The sequence below is a fragment of the Rhyacophila brunnea genome, unplaced genomic scaffold (assembly GCF_057557595.1).
Source record: "Rhyacophila brunnea isolate RB1 unplaced genomic scaffold, BYU_Rbru_1.0 scaffold_18, whole genome shotgun sequence".
Classification (NCBI taxonomy): domain Eukaryota; kingdom Metazoa; phylum Arthropoda; class Insecta; order Trichoptera; family Rhyacophilidae; genus Rhyacophila; species Rhyacophila brunnea.
The window spans coordinates 24357603-24380344 of record NW_028232837.1 but is presented as its reverse complement, the minus strand read 5'-3'; the positions used below and the strand labels follow the sequence as shown (position 1 = coordinate 24380344).

Below are 22742 nucleotides of genomic sequence, written 5' to 3'. Positions count from 1 at the left end.
TGCATTATACGTTAATGTTGTAAAAATATTGTACGTCAACGTAGAGTATTTGAGACAATACTGTCTCTTTCAAGCACCTAATATGTCCATTTCGCCCAAAGAATTTGGACTGTAAATAGAAGGAGCCTTTTACATTTTTTCTCTTATGACATTTGAAATTATTTTGCGAGCGCATGAAGCTTGGTTTAGTTGGAAAACTTCACAAATATTAAGATCGCACAGTTGCCATTCTGATTTTCTTATATACGTATTGAAAATATAATATGCTCTTTCCACTAGTCTATAAACACCAACTTTATTCCATGGTGTAATGGAAAATAAAAAATTCACACAGCACTGATTAATTTTAATATTCTTAGTACGTCCCCCCTCCCCATCCATATTTCAATAACAACTGAGAATTTACTTATATCCGATCTAAATGTGAACAAAAAAACATGCCGAGAGTCAATCATGGTGTCACTATACCTAGTGGAATAAGGTAACCTTGAATATGCGCAGATGCAATTTCTTCTATTGCATTGGAATTACGAATGATGAATTTGATTATTGCTACGGTTGCTATTCTGGACTGCACTTACAAGAGCCAATTGCATTGCTTTCTTGCTCGGCACCCAATGACATTATTAAATGGACGACGCATTCAATACAGTAGCTAGCAAGTAAACTCGCGCATTCGCATGTTTACGAAGACGTCACGCAATTCCATTACGCGATATCACGCATCGGGAATTTATAGCAATATGACCTTTATTGTGATGGCGTCAGAGCAGTGTTTCTAATGTCAATGTTCATTTGAGCGAACCCGTTCGAGCCGAAACTTTCGGCAGACCCAACAAAAAGCATCTGGAATTTATAGCAATATCACCTTTATTGTAATGGTGTTAGAACAGAAAATGCCATTCGGCAGACCCGACAATAAAGTGAGTGTCATTTTCTTTTCCAGATGATTCGTCCATATATTAATGTCATTGTCGGCACCGCTCTGACTATCTGTCATAAACTATCAAACTTCACGCTAATGGGGTAAATTTATAGTTTTGAAAAATCACATTTATGTCTGCAAAGCAAGTACCCAATGGTGTGGGATACCCATTAATTTCTAAAAAAAGTCTATCAACCCGGTCAACTTTACATGCTACATGCCGGCGTATGGGCCTACTGCGTCTGCGCAGTAGAGCGCAGTAGCAACCTCCCGGTAAAAAAACGAACTACGTTCTGTCAAAATAGTCGCTGGCTTGTGGCTTCTCAGCGAATGGAAAGTTTTGTGTGTAATCATCAAATCGCAGTAGCTGAATCGCCCGCTTTTAAATTCGCCAACAAACAGCTCGTAAAGAAGCTCAATGTAATCGACGCTTTAGGAGTAAAAATGTTAATTTACTTAGTATTCACATATTTATTTTTAATATTCTTTTCAGAAAGTATGATCACACTTGCCGCAATATAAGCTCAATAGATGGCAACCTTTGCGATCTGATCCCTAATCTCTACATGAAAAGGGAATTCTCGAAGAATATACAACAGGCTTGCGGTGCAAAATGCCAAGGAAAGGCTAACTTTACACTTAAGGTGACTTTTTCTACCGTCAATAATATTCATACAACTCTGTTATAGCTCTCCACTAGTTAAGAGATGATTCGGAATGGTAGGTATAAAAAAATGTACAAATACCACTTTTATCTCTTCAATATTTTGGGGATGAAAATTATATGTTGTCATCTAGAAATATATGAATATTGATAGCGAAAACCCTTCAACTAAATAACATCATCTTTGTCTGTACAACGGTAGACATTATATTACATCCATCAGCACATCAAAGAATAAAAAAGTCTCCTTACGTATGTGATTGTTTTCATGCAGGGATTTGAATCGAAGATAAAAGATCAAATAAACGTGAACATTGGCTACAACAGGAAGAACCACATAGCAGCTTTGGATACTGCGATGAAACCTTATGATGTTTTGGCCATGCACACTGCTATTATCTCCAAACTCTCCCAGTAAGTTATTCAATCGATTTGTTTCACCATTTCATTACAGGCAGATATTGTATCAAGTTTTGCGACATTTCAAACTATGTCCATATATCCAACACCATCTGTGTAAATTATGTAATATTAGCTGTTTTCAATGCGTAGAATACTGTTTTACCATAAACATTGTACTTTATTTGATGAAATAAAATATTTCTAGTTTGACATCGGAAGATTATAAGAGAATGGATTTAAAAAAAAAAGGATTAAATCATTCGCTTACAGATTCATTTGTAGCAAACATCACACTTTTATGCTCGTAAGATTTATTTGCCGGGCTGCACTGCTATAAACGTAAATCATAAAAAACGTACCAGAGCTGTTCAAAAAGTGTCTGACTTTTGTTTTTCCTGCGGAAACAAACCATGAGAAGGGTGTCCTCTGTCGGGGAAGTAGAGAGTACCTTCATGCGCATGTATGAATTTTTTCACGTCCACAATGAGTGTCAGTACGATACCATGGGCATAGCGCAAATGAAGTGGTACAACCGTTTCAAAAATACTTTCACATCTGTGGAGAGTGACTCATGTTCAAGTAGATCCTCAACAAATCGAAATGAAGAAGTCTTGCAGGACCGTTGTCCCACTGTTTAGGAACTTTCGGACAAGGTGGGAATAAGGGAATAAGCACCGGTTCAGTACATTCCATTTTGAGTGAGGATTTGGTCTTGCGGAAAGTTTCAATCGAAATTCGTGTTGAAGCAACTCCCTCTGTAAGTCTCGTAGGTTATGCTGGACTTCCCAAATGCTAACCATGACTCCTTGTGAGTGTTGGCAGTTCTCCAGGTTGAAAATGACGCTGTCACAAAAACAGATTATGCGGAATGCGACTGTCCTACTGTACCATATACCCAAAGAGGCATTCAAGAAATGATTCTAACAATGGCGGGACCGCTGGGAGAAGTGTGTGCAATCCCATAAAGACTATTTTGAAGACATTATAAGGTCCCAGGCAAAGGTCGGAACAGAACTGTGTTTGAACAGACCTCGTTTAATTGAAACTCTTTGACTTCTGTTATAATAACCACCAGATAATACATGTTGCTAATTTATTGTTATCTAAACTAGGTTGGCGTGCAGTGGTGCGATTGTCAATCTGAAAGATGGCGGAATAACCTTATTCAATATGATTTTAAATTCATTGAAAGACGAAATGATTCAATTCCCACCGGCCAATGAAGTGCTGACGGACGTCGCCACACAATTAGGCGAGGTATGTACGTGCAGATGATTTCTGCGTAACTTCACCAATAGTTTTTTTTACAAAGAAATTGGTAAGGTAGAATTTTATCTAATAAGTTTATGTGCTTTGTGAAATTAGGATGTAGATATGTTATTTGTGGAATACTATATATAGATAAGTTAGTGCACGGATGCTGTATGTCCAGTTTTGTTTTGAGAAAATCTAATTTGAATAATTCGAATCGGTTGAAGTGGACACATTATGTATTTAAAATACTCTATTAATACTAAAAATCAATAAGTCCACATGATATGGTCTAAATATAAAAAAAAATACATACATATATTATATGTAAAGACTTCCAAAACTCGTCAGAAGCAACTAAAATGTTATAAACAAATGAAAATAATTGTAATTTTGTTTTACCGCTTGATACAAAAAAAGGTAATTTTCCACAAATAGTTCATTATGGACACATCGATATTAGGAAATAGATGCCTTATTTGCATCTAGAATAGTTTTACAGCAATTAAGTATGATGTAGACAGACGTTCTGCGTTTAATAACTAAATTTCACAATACACTCTATTACTAACACATAAATATGATGTCATTGTAGGCATTCGTCACTACAAACGGTTCTTACTGCGTGAATCTGGTGACGAGAATGAGATCCAGTGGAACGGCGGGGTTGGTGGGCGCTCTGCTCCGACCCGCTCAACTCTCCACCAAAGACATGCTGGAAGTCTATGCTGCCATCTGCACCACGGTTCCTGATATGCACGTGGCATTTAGTTACCTCTCCAAAGTTTGTACCATTTTATCCTATAAGTATTTTGTAACTATGCCGGTTTATGGCTAAAAAAGATAACTACCTTTTAGAGTAAATAACATCAGCAGGTTTATTCTAACATTACAGTTAACTCCAAGAATATTAAATAATTGGATTTCTGCTCGAACTGTTATATTATTGTGACATTAGCGATAACGCACTGCGCAATAACGACATCGTACTCCGTAAGTCTACGCATCACACAACCTCGCCCAAAGCACTGCGAGTTTGAAATTCAGGCGAAACATGGGTACCAACTCAAAGATTCACCACTTAGACTATTCTGCGCACAGAATACATCCGTGACATATTGGGGTTATCTCGGATCGCAGTAATGGTGTTATTGGGTCTTATGGTGTTACATAGTTGAAATAGGCCTGCCAAACTAAAAATATAATGTAACCTTAAGACTTCCAGTTACCTTCAATTAGGCAGGTAGCGAGCCACAAGACAGGATTTCATTTCGAGTACAACATGAAATTCTTACACAGTCGAGTTCCCGACAAAGAGAACTTTTAATATAGCAGAAACAAAACACATCAATTTTCTACTGTTATACACATCAACCACACACAACAGTCACGATGGCGTGGCTTAAGCGTCGGCTTATAACGTTGTAGGTCCCAGGTTCGAATCCTGGGTCTGGCAAGTACACATATTATTTTTCAATTTGTGTATTAGTCAGAGTGTGGACCTGATAGGTTGAGCAAGTGGCTGACTTGGCTCGTAACAACAAAAATCTGTTACTACAAACCTCCACTCCGTGGAGACCGATATGATCTTATTAGGATCGGACATGCTCGGAAAGATACACATCAAACATAATTAATTGTAGAAGGGACCTCGGAGTATGGTATCCTACTTCACTCTAAACAATAAATTGTGTGGCAATTTACATTCTAATTTCTATTATATCTAATATCAGTGAATATTGAAATACGTTTATCACCTTGGCGACTGGCAAAAGTCAGGTAACCAAACCTCTCCAGTTTTAATTTCTCACCCGTTCGACTTTGGTTTATCTGTTGGTATTCTTTTGAGTTTGAAACATGATGGTGGTGTTACTCTCGGTGGATCTTAATGTGTTTATTATAATTGATGTGCAATAACATAACGATTTTATAAACACTTACAGTTTCACATCTCTGAGTGGTTACGGGATGCCAGACCAGGTATCCTGGACAGAAATAAGTTCATCATGCAGCTGTGCGAAGCTATTGGATCGGCCGGTTGTGACTTGCCTCCGGAAAGGACCATTCTACACGGGGTATTTGCAAAATCTTTGCTAATCTTCGAAATTCTTCAAAAATTTGCTAATCCATTATTGTACATTGTAGGTGCATTCAAGGGATTGACGATTGAAGGGGTACAAATTACAGTTACATACATAAGTATACAATCAATTAGGAGTAGTTAACACATTACCACAGGGGTTCTTAACCACGTGCCCGCAGGCGCGTGTGCGCCATTTTCGTGCGCCCCCGGCAAAGTATTAAATAACGAAAAAAATATATTTTTAATAAAATTATTTATTGAAATCGCAACAAAATAACTATATTTTTGAGATTTTTTATTTCTTACATCTTAAGACGCTGTTAGAGCAATTTGAAAACATATTCCAGCAATAAATATTTCATTATCGAACCGATGTCTACATTTTTTTTAAATCCTTTAATTACAGATATAGACATTACTAAAATTGCTAATTCCATAGCGGAAATTCTTCAAGAAGACACACCAAAAAATGAAGAAGAATTTCTAGAAACCCGATGTGCACCCGCCACTATTACCCCAAATCTCAAATGCGTTCGCTACTGCAAATAGATTAAGAACCCCTGCATTACCACATACATATTTGTATGTGAATGAGGATTTGTGTAACTGCTTTGTATGAAGAATTATACATATTAGATAGATTGCACTCTATGAATTCTTGTGTATAAAATTTTGTCATCATTTCCACAGCAATGTACCCCTTCAAACACTAAAAACAGACACATGGTTAAATATCAAATCATTTTCTTGGCATAGGCATATTTAACTTTGAAGTTGATTTATTCAACATTGCCACTGGTGCACTTGTATTATTGTATTAATTCAATCTTCAGCCCCTCAATTTACAACACAGTAAATAGAAATCGATTAACTCAACTTACTTACCTCATGTGATTGCCTTTAATTTGTTGTTATGATTGTTTCGGAACATTTTATTATTTCATTATTCTGCTCGATAGAACTAGAAGATCTGATGCTAATATAAATGAAACTCAAAAAGATAAATTTGTCAAAAATGACACTTTACCTCTGAAATTCACAATATGTATTGGTCAATATTAATAACAGTAGAGACACAATGATGTTGAGATAATTAAAATTTTTGTTTTTTGCAGTTGATGTGCGGGCACCTGAGTAAAGTTTTGGCATGGGAATTCCCAGCACATCTGAGTCTGGTGTTGCCAACACTCTGCACTCTATCTTTGGAGAAAAAACTACCCCCTGATAGCTGGCAACATTGCATCACTGTTATCGAGACGTACCCACATTTGCTTTTACACCAACAGGTATTATTCAGCATTTTAAGTTTTTCATCTCAGCGAATAAATGTTATTTATGTTTTTAGTCATTTCAAGTACAGTCTTATTACATACATAATTACTCACCTATATATACCTCAGACACCTGGACATTAACTGGAGATTTCAGTTTAGGTTAATCGAGTAGTCCAATAAGATTTAGAAGAAGAGGCAGGTCAAAATTTGTATCGAAATGGAATGTAGAAATAATTAAAAATACAACTGAACGCTACAACATTTTCAAACAAAAACAATAAAACAAAAATACTTTGAAATAAATTGTGCTCGAACATTTTAAAATCTGAATTCAAATATTTGTTCCAGGCGTGTGACAGTTTGGAAATGCTGGGCCAACAGTGGTGGGGGAGGCGAGGCACGTGGGGTCCGCATGGCTTGCCGGCGAGGTACGGGGCGTACTCTCCTCACATGGCCAGGTTAGGGGCGCTCCTTTCATCCGTCGTGTTGAGCACGGCCATGCTGAGACAGCCTCCGTTACTTACTAATCAGAGTAAGTCTAAAAAATATTAACATGTGAATCGCCAATTGTGGTCAAATATTATATCAACTATAAGACCTGGGATAAAATGGTGTCGACCCTCATTTAATTTAGAGATAAACCAAGTTTAAATTTTGTTCATAAATAAACCAAAGTTTCATTATTTTAAAAACTAGTCATAGTTAGGAATACTCTATAACCCTTTGGTCGCATCTGCGCACTATCTGGCATCTTATCTGCCACCAATAATTGGTGCTTGATAAGATTTTACCTCGAGATAGTCATCAACATATTTAACATATTTTTGACAAATAGTTTAGAGGTCATCTGCATAGATGGTATTATCAACTCAGTTCACTGTCACATTTATTAAATTTACCACATTATGAGTTGTTTACGTTAATAATAAAATTCATCACCTCTGACCATCTGATCACAACCATTAATAGTTCATGTATTAAGATACATTATGGTCCGGGTGTAGAGTATAAATGCGACGATTAGCTGAAAGCTGGTAAGTCAATAACTCGATTCATTCCTTCATCCTACTCACCTGCCGAAACAGAAACATTACATCACCATGATCGATTCTGGGAAAACCATATGGACCTCCACAGACTGGAGGTTGCATTGACAGATTTTTGTTTTTATGAGAAATAAATGTTAGCGACTTGCTCAACCTATCAGGTCCAAACACACATGTGAATATGCGAGACCCGGGCCGAAACAGAAAGGTCAAGACTAAATGTAACCACTCCACCCTTCTATACATTTCCATCTTGGATTCATACATTAAGTTGATTATCCATTTTGAATAATTTCTTTTTTCAGTTACGTCTGTGGTGTTCAATGCGATGCTGTCATTCTGGGAAGTGTGGTTGATTCCATGGTGGGGGGGCAACGAAGCCGCCGCGTGGGTCTCAGACTTTAGCCGCGGTGCTGCCCTCATGCCGTGGGGGCCTGAAGAACATACTGCGCCCGATACCATGCTCGATGCATTCGTTGAAACGCTGCTGTACTGCGTGGAGACACTCCCAGGTATGTTACTCATCGCGTAATGTCCATAAATTGCCTTCCCCCTTGCTGTTACTTGAATCTCTCTTAAGCTGACCTATCAAACTTTTTAAGAATTTAAAGAAGAATTTAATATTCCTAAAAAATCAAATTAATAATTCAAATATTAACACAATGCTTACGGGCCCTTTTAATTAATTTTGTAATTAACGTGTTAATTTGCATTTGAAAAGTAATTAGCAAAAACACAATTTTGTGCGGCCCGTAAGCATTGGGTTAATATTATGCAATGTTTAACTTTTCTGTTTGGACCAATGATATCCATTTACAAATGTTTCACGCACCAAACTGTTGATTAAAAATTACAGGTAGTACAAACGATCTACTGGGTCTGACATGGCAGTGGTACGTCAGAAAATATGTCAATGGGGCTGTGGCTCCACACGTCCTCACTCGAGTTCACCGTGCCCTCGCCCGACTCCCTTGGGCAACCGAACCCGTTCACTGGCTCACTTTCAATGATCTGCAAAGCGTATCCAAAGTAAGCATCTATTGACATATTATATACTGGCATTTTGTGATAACGGCTTTTGTATTTTTAAATCAAAGTAGGTAAACCGACATCACGGATCACTCCAAGATTTTTTTTGTTGTAATTTGAACATGCGAATAATTTAATTAACTATTTTTTTATTCAACGAATAAATCACAAGATTTAAGAATGTAACATTCTTTTTATGAGTATTGTAAGAACTATTAATTAAAATTTGTCGCAATTAGATATGAAACCTATAGCATATAGGTTCGATTCCTGCTGGGTCTCTATGGGCTGAGGATATGTTTTTCAAATAAAATTTTTTCTATTGGTTATAATATTTTCTTAGAAGTGTTTTCAAAATTATGTATGTTTATTATGATTACTACACAAATAACATTATATAATAATCTATTTCACAAAAACCGTTATTTCCATGTACCTATTTATGTATCGTCAACACTCTTGGCAAAAATACATACATAATAATATGTACTTCACAGAATTTATAAAGATCTATAACTTACATTACCCAGCGAAATCACAATTGAAAATATTTAAAAACAAAAAACCCACATAATAAATAATGTACAAATTAAAATTACCTTTTTATGAACAGGTGAGCAACTTAAACCTTCCGTCTTGCCACAAATTTACACTGCACTGCCTGGCAGGAAGGAAGTGGCAACCATGGCTAAACTCCATCCCTCATCCCTTGAGACCGCCTGCGCTGCATCTAATTCTACCACTCCTCATTAAACTGCATCCTGATCAATCGGTAATTTTACCCTCTTAGTTACTGCAATTTTCATTTGAATTTTCAATTGACATGTCAACGAAAGTAATAACGCATCTGTTAACCCAAAATCGATCTTAATTGAGCAGGTCAAGAAGTACGTCTATCTCAGATAACAATGTGTATAGACAGAGTACGTATGATGAGATTGCTTGCAGAACCAAACTGGCAAGAGTGCATTTGGATGCTTGAATAATATCTTCACAGGTGAACTGCCATTCTGTCTAAAGCGTAAAATATTCATTAACACAATGTTAGGGAAGACCACAAAAGAAGGAGGCAAACAAGAATACGCAATGGAATTAATAGAAGTTGCCAAGTGGTGAAGTGGTAATGGACAGAATATGTCACTCGACGAGTGAATCACTGCTGGACAAATATAGTCAAGGATCAACGAGCTCATCGAGTTTCATGTGAGTATGCAGCAGTGAAGAACTACAACCTGAAAAGAATGGAAGGATATTCACGAAACTAAACTAAAAATAACTAACATATATAAATAGTGTTTGTTGTTCTTTCAGTATCATGTCTTTCCAGCAAGAAATAACAGTCAATAAAATGAATAATATGTTTCAGGTGTTGGATGACGCCATGCTACTCCCATGGGGGCTACTGAAGGTAGAATTGTTTGAGGAAATCGTTAACTGGTTCATGGCAACCCTCAATTCGTCTTCTGAACCGTTTCATTCGAGCAAACTTGTTCCGTGAGTGAATGAATATTATCACTTATAAGTTATATATATATTTTTTGTAACACTACAACTGACTGTGAGGGTTAATGACGGTAGTGTATTAGTTGAATTGAAACGGTCCCATAAACATATCCAGCTTTGAGAAAACCTCATAAATATATTGCGACCTCACCAGGATCGAACACGGTGCCCCCAGATGAGAAGCCAGTGCCTTACACGTCTAACTATGAATTGACTTCTGTTTTAGTTTAATCCGCCCCCGATTAACTGTGATAAAAAAGATCTTCAGTGAGCCACTATATTATTAATATATTTTTACAAATGACTTGGCATGATTGTAATTTATAAACTTTCAACACTGCAATGAATCTGGTTAAGAATATTATGATAATTGCATAGTTGAACATATTTTCATTGATTACATTAACCAGGAAATTGATTATTGTTTTTGGTCAATACATCAAGATTTACTACCTAGTTAAATAACATCATCAAACAATAATTGGTACACATATTCAGTGTTTTTTTTTTCAGATTGTTGTGCGCATCCGGCGGTTTGGTTCCCGAAAGCGAAAGCAACACGGAATGGCAGGCGAAGCGTTCCTGCCTTGTCCGAGGCTGGGTCAATGCCATTTCCTCCTTCTCCCAGGGGCGAGACAATGACGACAAAAAGAGCGGACTCAATGAGGCCATTGCTCTTAGCATCGGAGAACTCTTGGCCAGGATTGAGAACACTGTTACTACACTAGGTATAACATTATTCAATTTTAAGTAAAATACACTTATGATTGTCAGGTTGACAGTAGTGTGAAGTTCTCTGCAAATGAACCTAATCAGTGAACCAGTAGGGCAGGGCGGGGTATTCTAACATATCATTTAACTACAAAATCAATATAAAATGTGATAATTATGATATGTCATATTTAGGCAGTTAATTATCTTGGGAAGTTAACTATCAGGCTTTTTAACACGGCTGCCTATGACCGCTTTAACAGTGAGCTGTCAAATGTCATTGAGTAACACAGTTGACACGTCTTACTTAATTCTAATCGAATGCATTTGGGATCAAGTAAGACACAGTGCATTGTGAACAATTACTGTAGATAACTGCCTTATTTATGGAATTTCTCAGAGTGATATCCATGTTATTTTCGAGCAATAAAAATAATGAAAACGTGTTAACTATTTAGAATAGCCCTGCAGTGATCCTCCTTTTGCTTCAATTTCATACATTTAGGCTACTATCTATAGAGAAGAAGGTTTTTCTCAACATCTTTGGTTAATACATATCACATGTCTGTTTCATTTCTTGAAAACTATCAAAAACACACCACCATCTGATTGAGATCTCTGGCCTTCTTCCCATTACGATTTCCTCGAATATTAATTATGATTTTTAAAATAAAATTATTTTCTAGTTGGCGTAACTGATATGCAGAGGGCTATGGAGTGCTCCTTTCTTCTGAGCAACGGGATTCTAATGCTAAATATGACGTTCTTACTAGAAATTACACAACAGGTAAATATTCAAACTTTGAATATAATTTTAATAACCAGCCGAAAATATTCATCAATATCAATTAAAACATATTCTGAACAATGTTTATTTATTTCCCAAACTTTATAAATTCTTATGCGGAATATCGATGCATTCCCTACAAGCATGAGTATTTCGTGTGTTGGAGAGAAGGCATTTTTTCATATTTTTCTCAGACTTAAGCGCATCTGTCGGAGAAATCTTGAATTGTACTTGCTTTTATAGAAGGTTTTTATACAATATTTTTTTACTACATTATTGAAAATATTGTATTTAAGAAACATACACCAAGGCAGTGTTTCTTCAAAGTTACGTTAGTATACCTTTTTAAACAAAACAAAAAAACCCACAGACATCTGCTGTACTAATTATGGCTTTATTCTCAACGTTACTGTTTCAATGTTTACAAGAAAACCATTTCATGATATTAATAATTTACGTGATCATGAAATGTTAATTTCTAAGTTGAGAAAAGAAAAGAAATTATAATGACATGTTGCCGCTATAGGATTGGTTTGTCGAATATCCGTTTTTATCGAAATCAACCTTTTAATGCAGAATGATTTTTTGTATCTAAACGGACCAGAACCATCCTTTTCTTTAAATCGCTTTGTAATGAAAACAGCATTCATATGCTGTAAAAACAACAATTTAAATACCTCCATGTATTTAAATATAGGATAATGTAATTTGTTTTTCATCTACTGAACATTTTACATTTGATCTATTCGACAAACCAATCCTACAGCTACGATGTATATTCCTATAAAATTTACAGATAATTCAAGCTTAGCTCGAAAAGATACCTCAAATTCTTCATTTTCAACCTCACGGGCACCTGGGCCCTTAAACTTATAACTTTGAGAAATAATCAACAAAAGATTTTATTAATTGGACTTTGAACCATACTACCTCCGTTTATTTTACCACGATTTTATTAGCTCGTATTCTTGTTTGCCCAGTACAATTTTTTTCTTGTTTATCCAAGATTTGTATTGGACGATTGAAGATTTTTAACTAACTTCCCGACTAGCTAGACATTTGTAACTTTTAGAATATATCAGAACACGATTACAATGCATTCTTTTAATACTTTTAGCCATCTTTAAGCAGAATTGAATTCATTTTCAGTTAACCACTTACCAGTTAGATTTTGGTGAGAAAGAGTGTCTAAAAATTGTCAGATATTTTTTTAAACATTTTTTAAACAGTTTATTAAAAATTTTATTTTTACGTTTTACTTTTTTTCACATTAAATTTACACTTTTTTACAATATTTACAATGTTTAAAATTTTATGACAAATCTTCTTTCAACGTCTTATTATAATTTTTTTTACATGTTTTTTTTACATTTTATCACAACAGATAATATGTAGGTTTACAATGTTTTAAATTTTACGGAAATAATTTAATAAGTTTTTTTGGTAGGGTAAATTTTGAATTTACACAATACTCAATACACAACCCTACATTACGATCCGGACAATAGTATCTCGTCTCCTTCCGTATTCGTTTGCCGTTTTCATTTCTATGTGAGCAGCATACTTTGCACTGTCTAGTAGGCCTTTTTTTATTCGCCGTAAGTGGTATTGGTTGGTAACTAATACGAAACTAAATAAGTATGAATAATATATACTTATTTTTTACGAACTTATGAAGTCATTGACAAATCGTAATATACTCAGGCCCGCTCTGCCCGGCAGTAAATAAAGCTTTTATTATGTCATATGTCTCATATATCACTCACATACCAGTTAAAACAAATAACAAACTGTGTGACAAGTTGAAATACGATTTCCCCGAATGTAGGTTGTGATAAACATTCCTGGCAAGTTGAGAAAAAAAACGCCCGAGTGAGACTCGGGCTCGTCAACGTACGGAGTAAATCCGCGCCCGAGTCTCGCTCGGGATAAACAGTCAAGTGGTTAATTCTGTTTTGTATGGAAAGTTATTTCGGAAAAAATTCGTAAAAAGTAAAACACTATTATTGGTTTCTAAGGGGGGTCCTAGCAACTAAATTATTAATATATACGTGCGTTACTATGGAAATCAATGTGAAATGTCAGAATGACATTTCAGTATTCTATATTTATTCAGTATTTCTATTAAGTACAAAAAAAGTATTTATCTAATATAAAAAATTATTATAATATATTATAATATTTATATATTATTAACCCGGCACCTGCCTCAAAAATCGTATGACGCACCATAACTACGCATGAATTTCATTATCGTCTTTGTTCTATACTAAAAAAAGCAATAAAAAATATGTCACAGCTCCAGTCGAGAACCCAAAACCATTAAAATAATTTCGACACACTAAAAAACCGTAATAAATCAGTTATAATATCAGAAACACTCGAACAAACGAATGCTATCCAAATTTGAAAGAACTCACCGTAAGACGCCATTTTGTAGCCAATAGTTAGAGCTCTGCGCGGTGTGTACTATTTCGACACTTGTGCATTACGTTCCCACGAATTGAAGTGTTACTAATTTTCAAGTGCATATCGATAAATCACATATTAATGTCTTCGGGTTGAGTCGTAAACAAATATAAAGGGGACCCTTTTAATATATTTAAACTACACAAACACTTAACTTATTGAATATTATTGATAAATTAACACGAACTCAGATATTAAAAAAAAAACAAATACAATAATAAACCTATTTTAAAATTCTTTTGACGTGTGATATATTTTAAAGCAAGGTGACAGACATAACGCAACATCACACGTTGGGCACATATAGCGAGAGAGTTTTGTTTTTTTCGGATTTTTTTTAGAATTCCCGCATACGAAACATCTCCTTCTAGGCTTATCGGTATTTTGTGTCGGTAAAATGTATTCTGGCAAATGTCCCGTTGCACTTTTGGGCAATAATCGTACGGGATTATCGCTAGTTGACGCTGTCGGCTTGGGCAGGGGTGCATTTGAAATTCTCACACAATATTTGTTCACTAATTGTTTTATTACACAGAGTTGAAAATCGCCCAATGTTTTTTTGTCACATTTAATAAATTTATATAAATAAAAAGCATTTAATAAATATAAGTCGATCATGTGGAATGCGACCTTTTTATACCACTTGATCGACTTTCTCATACACGACAAGTTGCTAAGCATCATGTCGGACTTATCTACCGTACCCATATTTTTGTTATAATCTATAACACATTTTGGTTTTTCGATGTTTTCGCCAGTTCTATAGTTCACTTTTCCCGTTGGTCCAAATGATGCATCGTGGAGGGTGGATAGCATGTGAACATCCCTCCTATCGTGCCATTTCAGAGCCAAAAGTGGACTATTGTACTTAGACTCGGTATCTCCCTTTTTCAGTTTGCTGAACTCTGGCATATCTTTACGATTTTTTCTCACTGTACCGCAAGCATTCGTTTTGTGAGAGTGAAGGTATTTAAAAAGCGCCGGACTCGAATACCAGTTATCACACCATAAGGTGTGACCTTTCCCGATGTAGTCTTTCATTAGCGTTGTCACTACCGCACCGGAAATACCGAGATTTTCATTGTCTTGTATGTCAGTCCCTTCCCCACAATAAATTATAAAGTCAATAATATATCCTGTCATTACGTCACACATCACAAACATTTTTATTCCAAATCGATGTCTTTTGGAAGGAATGAATTGTTTAAAAATTAATCTACCCTTAAACACGATTATGCTCTCATCTATGCAAAGATTCTGATACGGTATCATCGTTTCCCTAAAAATTGTTCTTGTGTGTTCTAACAGTAATCTAATTTTAGCTAGTCTATCATTTGAGGCGGTCACACTAGGATCAGAAAAATGAAGCATTTGTAAAATAAGTTGGTATCGATTTCTAGCCATTATTTTCCCAAAAATGTCTGCATGCAGGTAAGGATCGGTACTCCAATGTTCCTCTATCGACGTGTGCTTATTTCGAGTCATCAGCATTGATACGGCAAAAAATGTATACAACTCCGGCACTGACGTGTCTGTCCAATTGTGTGATTGCGATTTCGGTCCAAGGTCTCCCGCACTGTACGAATGGTTAAAAAATGTATTCGTTTGGTTCACTATTTCCGACATTATATTTTTATTCAAAAAATGTTCAAAGAAAAGACATTCGGGAGAGGATTCGTTCAAGTCGTTCGATGTCACGCCAGATCGACAATCATTGAATTCGTGAACTATTGGAATATACGGGCCAGTTCTCCACGACCGCAAAAATTCAATTGGCTCGTCAGAGTCCGTATCGTCGACGTCATGATCAGTCTCATGCTGTTCCAATTCCTCTTCCGACATATCATAATCTGAGTCCAATTCCTCATTAGTACGCACATTTTCTTCCTCCATATTTACGCACTATAAAACTATGAAATGTTTTTAAAATGTTTAACTACAGTATTAGGGAACGCCAAATCACAGAAACCATTAAACTCACACACAATAGTTATTGATATCAGTATTAATTTTCACATTCACTAAAATGGGACACGGTAGACAGTACAAAAAGTATTTTAAAAATCGCGGTAAAATAAAATCATACGTTCAATAGTTAATCATGCCAGTTTTAATGTGATAAGTACACCAGACAGCAAAAAAAGTATTTATCAACGATTGCGGTAAATATTCAACTTGTATGCGATAAATACAATCCCGCGCAATGGCCCGCTCGGTTGAAAGTCTGTCGTATACTGCGCAGTCGCGGCGCGCAGTTCAAACTGATTTCTGTCGACCGGCAAAACTTGGCCGTACGAATTGGTTCGAAACTTTGGTGATTATTTTATATTTAGAACCAATGCTTTTAAAATATGTCATAGGTGGCAGGAGAAGGACAAATCAGGCCAAATTTACGTGAAAAAATCAGTCCCGTATGATAAATATGGACGCGGTGACATCGATTTATACACATGCGCATTGCGAATTTGGCCGATTTGTACAAGGTGTGTGACATCGGCGCCGGCCGGGTTAAAGCATATCACCCTTTGGGATTAAATATTTGATATAATATTGATATATAAAAACTTGGCTTGAATGGTTAATTTGTTATTAGGAATGTCAGTGGCAATGGGTTAAAGTAAAAAACAATAAATTGTTATGTAATTCTTATGTAATTCTTATTCCACATAATTGAATAACGATCAGGACCAGTTTCGTTCACTTCCATTCACTTCCATTCTGGATGTTCACATATATAAAGAGCCACACCATAGTCACGTTCTCACGTAGTATAAAATACACAAATTCAAATTTAATACGCGCATCTTGTCACTGACAACATTTAGAAAGGAAAACTCACGAAAATACAAGTATAATGGGGAAAGAAAATACCTATAATTTTATCAAGAGATATTGGGAGCTGCACTTAACCCAACAAAGAGCCGCATTTGCCCAGGTCTATAGATTATTCTTACATCTATTCATACTAATAAATTTTTATACTAGGTTATTTATTCTTTCTAATGTCAATTTTGCATTTTTAGGAATGGCTGAAATGGATTAACAACACGTCTAAATTGTGCGTCACCTCATTGATTGGCTGTCTTTTGCAAGTCACTCAAAGAGATTCATTCGCCATTTTAGCAGAGCAGACATTATTGGCATTTTTCAAGCATAAAGGTTTGTATAATCTCAGTTGAATTATTATACATACTGTGTGTTATTAATTACGTTTTACAGTTTATTAATTGTGATGTATTTATTGAATTGATTGCAGGAGACTGGTGTTTCATCCAGCACACTTGGAAAAACAACTGCTTAATACCCGTGGAGTACTTGCTGGCCAACTCTTCGTTGCTGACAGCCATGGGAACTTACAAGGCCATCGACAGAGACAAATACCAGGGACAGGGAAACATCTTCCAGCAGGTCGATAGGAATGTACTCCAAAGTCTGCATGGACTCGAAATTAGGTAGGTTTTTTTAATAATTAATTTTTTGAAAATGAGATTTCCTGTTTTTACCATAAATTCGCTGTAAATCGAAATTTTCGCGAAAAAAACCTCCCTTGAACATATATTTTCATATAAAACCATACCTTTAATTCGAATTTCGTAACACGAAATGATTTCAGAGTCCTGGCATATAAAAATATTCAATAAATCGTAATAAAGTACACTATTTCATGAGCCAGTCATTGAAAATTGTGACAGACTTTTTTTAAAACGTCATAAATTGCTTATTTTATGAAGGTAATAAAATAATATTCCTGACATTTTATGACACATTAACATATCAGTGGCACAACTGCACTCCACTCAAAGGAAAAACGATAACTCACATGTTTCAGGGCTGTAGGTATTTAATTGTTGATTGTTTATTGGATTTTCACGTAGTTTTACTAGAGAACCAATGCCAAGCAATTGTGTTCTTCTTATTCCAGCTCAACACATGGTGGTAAATACCTACCGACATTACTTGGTAACTTCAATTAATGGATTAATGACGCATGGTATTTGCACAGATTTTAATTTTAAAGAATTGTATCGGAAATTGGATAGGCACAATTATGATCATAAACGAAATTTATGAAAAACAAAAAAAAATTCTAAATTTTGTATTATATTTTGAATTAGAGTAATTCGAATTTTGTTTTTCGTTTTTCGGTATTGTGGAATTTGCATTAACAAGGTTTTACTGTATGCCATAAATGGTGAGATTGATCCTATTTTTTCCATCCGACAGCTGTGAAAGTGAGAGCCAGGCCAGCATCTGGGTGTGTTACATGATATCGTTGCTGTGCGACAGTACTTTGGACAACACTAACCAGACGTTTGCGGCCAATCAGATAGTGACTATTTTGGAGAAATGGTCCCAGGAACCGTCCTGGGGATTGTTCAAAGCGATAGGACTGGTTCAGAATAAGGCTGCTAGTGTTAAGTAAGTCATTACAGTATATATTTGGTTACTAAAAGATCATCGATATCACTAGACTCTTTATCTATACTTTTTAGTTGTCCTTTATTTATTGCTAGTGACTCGCCCTATGACTTAGTCCACGTGAAATATGGAAATAAAAAAATAAAGGAATAGACTGACAAGATTTGGTTTTTTTCAAATCATTGTGATAGACAACTTTTGGATGTAGGTGCACACCACTGTACCTGCATCTTACCTCACCACCACGCCACGGCTATCTGACCACCTTGTGCATTATTTTTCTGTGTTGCTTTATCTTAACTTCGGAACCTTTTGAGATGAAAATCAAATTAGTGTCAACAATGTGGTCTATAAGCTGTGCAAATTTCATCAATATTGTGTCGAATAGTTTTTGAGATAATATAATGGAACAAGACGGCTACAATACATCGTACTTATATGGTAATTGTGAAAATGCTGATCAAAAAGCAAATATTTTAAAATCGCTGTAACATAAATTTTATTATTAGTGTAGTAGGTTGTTGGCTCTACAATCTGACAGTTCTATACAGTTAGTCCTCGACTTACGTGATTAATTTGTTCCAAAGGTTTTCATGTAAGTCGAATAAAAGTGTTAGCTTACAGCTAGACACCTTAAAACCTGGCATAAATTTCTTTCTAGTAGGGATATATATGACCGATCTGGCCCAGTATAGTCCAGTTTCATCCACATTATAAATTTGTTGGGGCAGGTAATCCTCATTTTTTATGATTTCTGCTAAACTCTTGATAAAATTCATATCTCCTTCTGTGTTTGCACTAGCAGCCTCTCCTGTCACTTTGGTGTTGTGTAGTTTATTGCGGTCTTTAAATCTTTGAAACCATCCGTGGCTTGCAGTAAATGTATGAGTATCAACGCTATCGTTATTTTTACACTTTAGGTCTTCATAAATACTCTAGGCTTTCTCTTGGCCATAAGGCTTATTGGGAGGTGTTGTTCTATCCAACTTCTAGCCAATAATTTTTCCATTTCTTCTATTAATATTCGTCTATTCTTGGTAATAATCATAGATTGCATTGGTACTGACTTTTTCACATAATTCGAACTTTATCGAGTATAATTTATTGTTCTAATCGTAGATTGACTCATTTTATGAACTCCGTGCGATGTCTGCCATCTTTTCACCTTTTTCGTATTGTTTTATGATTTTAACTTTGGTCTCCATAGTAATGGCATGTCTCTCTTCTTTTATCATCAATTCGAGAATCGCATTTACATATTATTAATGTTCGACATGATTTGACATCCCCAGCGCAACATACAAGGAAAAAATCTAGATTAAGACTAAGTCGCATCATGTGGAGGAGAAAGGTGGAGGCGGAGTGTGCCTGTGCCAATGTTGTTTCTCTCTTTCTCCCTCTCTCACTCTCGCATGAACATGATAGTTTATGTAAACAAACTCCGAAGAGAAACAAAGCGCAACCAAATAAAAAAAATCATTTTTTGAATTAATTAATTATATTCTTATTTAATCGCTTATGTATAAATTCACGTAAGTCGAAATCGTCGAAGTCGAGGACTTACTGTAATGACAAATTCAATAATAAATAAACTATTTCTAAAATGAGTTTAGAGCACACATATCAATATAATATACATACAACAGGATTGCATTGTATAATATAACGATTTTATTCCTAAAATTCCTATAACCCATGGACATGGTGTATAAAATATCGTTCTTATTTTCATGGCAACCGTATACAATTTGAATGTTTTGTCTTGACTTGTCTTCCTTCAAACTGAAAATATTAATAAATATTGCGATATATCATCCTCAGCTGTCTCAACTAACAATTATTAATCCTTTGTTTTTCTAGGTTCCGGATAATCACTCGATTTGGTCTCTGCGTAACGTTAGCATTCCAATCGACCAACCCGTCGAATGACAACGTTGCCTATTCCAAAACCATGTCTAGCCTTGAAGCGATGGTGGACCAGAAACCCTGTGCCAACGTGAAACATGTAATAGTCAAATACCTCGACACGCTCAAGAATCAAAGGTGTACCGTCGCCGAATATCTCAAGAGTGCCACGGACCTTTGCTCCGAGCTGTATTGTGATGTAGACTATCTGGTCGGTGTTCACGAAATCTTTAATATGTGATGGAATTTAATTATAGTGATTATCATAGTGATATGGCCCTCTTGGTGCTTAATTCTTATTTTTATTATTACCTATTACCTATTAGGAATTAAGTTTTATCATATTTTTCTAAAATTTGTATCGGCTGTCTGTTTATAGTTTATTGTTATGTATGTATGGGTGCCTATTTACAAATACCAATAAAAGTCCACAATTTGTTTAATATTTTTGGTTTACTTCTTTGTATTTGAGCTTAAGCGGTTGGTTTTAATATTAACTTATTTATTTCATTTTCATTAACACTACTGATTAAATGATTAAATGAAGCAAAATAAAATTAGACATCATTTTAATTTATCGGTTTCTGTACGTCAATAAGTTATGAAACATCTTTTTCGTATGCTCTTGCTGGACCTTTTTAGTTATAAATCATTACGTACATATTATATGCAATGACATGTATAATATTACTGCCAAAAGTTGGTAAGGTTCGAAATCATCTTATGGACTAATTGCAATTAGAATATTTGACATTATTATCAGGTTACATGTACATTGTACGTAAAACATTTCACCATGAGCTTTCTATCAGAAAGAGATGACCGTATACTATACGGTCTCCAATTTTATTAGATTCAATATGAACATAAATTCAATTTTCATAGCTGATATTGGCAAAATTCATGAATTCAAGAATAAAAACCTAACCTAACCTAACAAATAATCCAGTATGTCGGCTATTTTAAAAATTTGTTTGCTGCTGGCTTTCTGTAAAGTTTAAACCGACAAGAACCGTGTTTTATTTAGACATGAATTTTATGTCAGTACTATTCGACCCAAAGTGGTTGGGCTGTCTTTAATATACGGTCATATATTTCAGATAGAACATTTCACGGTGAAGTGTGATACGGTGAACTGCCAGACTTTCCAACTTTCCAGACAAGACATATATGAAATGACATGTATGTATTTTTTGTTACATTTCCCCAATACATATTATGTGGACTTATTGGTTTTTGGAAATAGATGCCTCATGTATTATAGAAATTTTATGTTGATATCGTTTGTAATTGTTGCAAAAAAATGGTTTATAATTTTGTGTTTTTTCAATGCAATTATTAGCTTGCTGATGGACAGAGCGTGCGAAGAATGTAAGAGCTCGTATAAAGTTAATTCTTTCAAACAGATAGATGCAAATAAATGTGGTTGAATTATGATTTTTGTTTTTAATAACAGTCATTGATACTTGCAATTAATCTTTATTCATGTCTTTACAGCATTGTTGTCCTATTCTGCGAATATGTGCGCAGGTGTCGACGTAGGTTCACGGAAAATTAATCGCAGATGATAAACATTGTTAAATTATGAATACAGAATTTATTTACTAATTTTATCACTGCATTATTCAAGAATTTATAAAAAGCAAAATCTACTATTGAAACTCATTTAATTCGCTATACGCTCAATTTATTGACAATTATAAATTTTGTTATTGACAATTAATTAATCAAGTCTGAAATTTAAATACACCAAGCAATGTGTGTTGTCATGGAATTTGGCAAAAAAGTGTATTTTTTTAAATTCTGCTTATCCGTGGTACATATTGCACTTTCACCGACAATATGTCGATTTCAACCATTCGAATCTCTGTCAAAATTGATGTTTTTAAAACATACCAAACTAGAAATACCTGTGCATCTACCCATCGATGGATGTAATTGACAATACTTTGAAAGGAATATGGATCTATATTTTTTATTGTATTAATTTTCATTATTTTATTACACAACAGTTTTACAAGCAGTCTTTCATTCATATTATGTATTAATGTTTCTCAATTTTCTTGTTATTTGGCTTTACTATACTGACATTTAAAAATCAATAACATAAAATTTATATTAAGTTTTTAAATTAAACTATTTTTTATTCAAATAACTAATGCACAAGCTTTAACAATGTAAGCATTCTTCATTGGATAATTATTGGGACCTCTGAACTTAGGATCGAGACCCGGATGAATCGGCCGTCTGACGGCATTCAGCGGCACGCACAGC

At 35.1% G+C, this 22742-nt stretch overlaps 1 protein-coding gene across 2 annotated transcripts in view; it reads left to right on the top strand.

Annotated features, from left to right (window-relative positions):
* The window catches only part of Epg5 (ectopic P-granules autophagy protein 5), a 43957-nt gene extending 21617 nt beyond the window's left edge, over positions 1 to 22340 (top strand). For both annotated transcript variants that reach the window (XM_085945446.1, XM_085945447.1), the window contains 17 exons: positions 1419 to 1569; positions 1864 to 2003; positions 3104 to 3248; positions 3838 to 4026; positions 5186 to 5317; positions 6441 to 6611; positions 6948 to 7131; positions 7951 to 8157; positions 8502 to 8674; positions 9288 to 9446; positions 10041 to 10168; positions 10691 to 10905; positions 11575 to 11675; positions 17168 to 17303; positions 17401 to 17596; positions 18369 to 18563; positions 20424 to 22340. In XM_085945446.1, the coding sequence (XP_085801572.1) occupies positions 1419 to 1569; positions 1864 to 2003; positions 3104 to 3248; positions 3838 to 4026; positions 5186 to 5317; positions 6441 to 6611; positions 6948 to 7131; positions 7951 to 8157; positions 8502 to 8674; positions 9288 to 9446; positions 10041 to 10168; positions 10691 to 10905; positions 11575 to 11675; positions 17168 to 17303; positions 17401 to 17596; positions 18369 to 18563; positions 20424 to 20709 (2908 nt within the window). In that variant the 3' untranslated portion in view covers positions 20710 to 22340. The remainder of the gene's footprint in view (positions 1 to 1418; positions 1570 to 1863; positions 2004 to 3103; positions 3249 to 3837; positions 4027 to 5185; positions 5318 to 6440; positions 6612 to 6947; positions 7132 to 7950; positions 8158 to 8501; positions 8675 to 9287; positions 9447 to 10040; positions 10169 to 10690; positions 10906 to 11574; positions 11676 to 17167; positions 17304 to 17400; positions 17597 to 18368; positions 18564 to 20423) is intronic.
* The last annotated feature ends 402 nt before the right edge of the window (positions 22341 to 22742 follow it).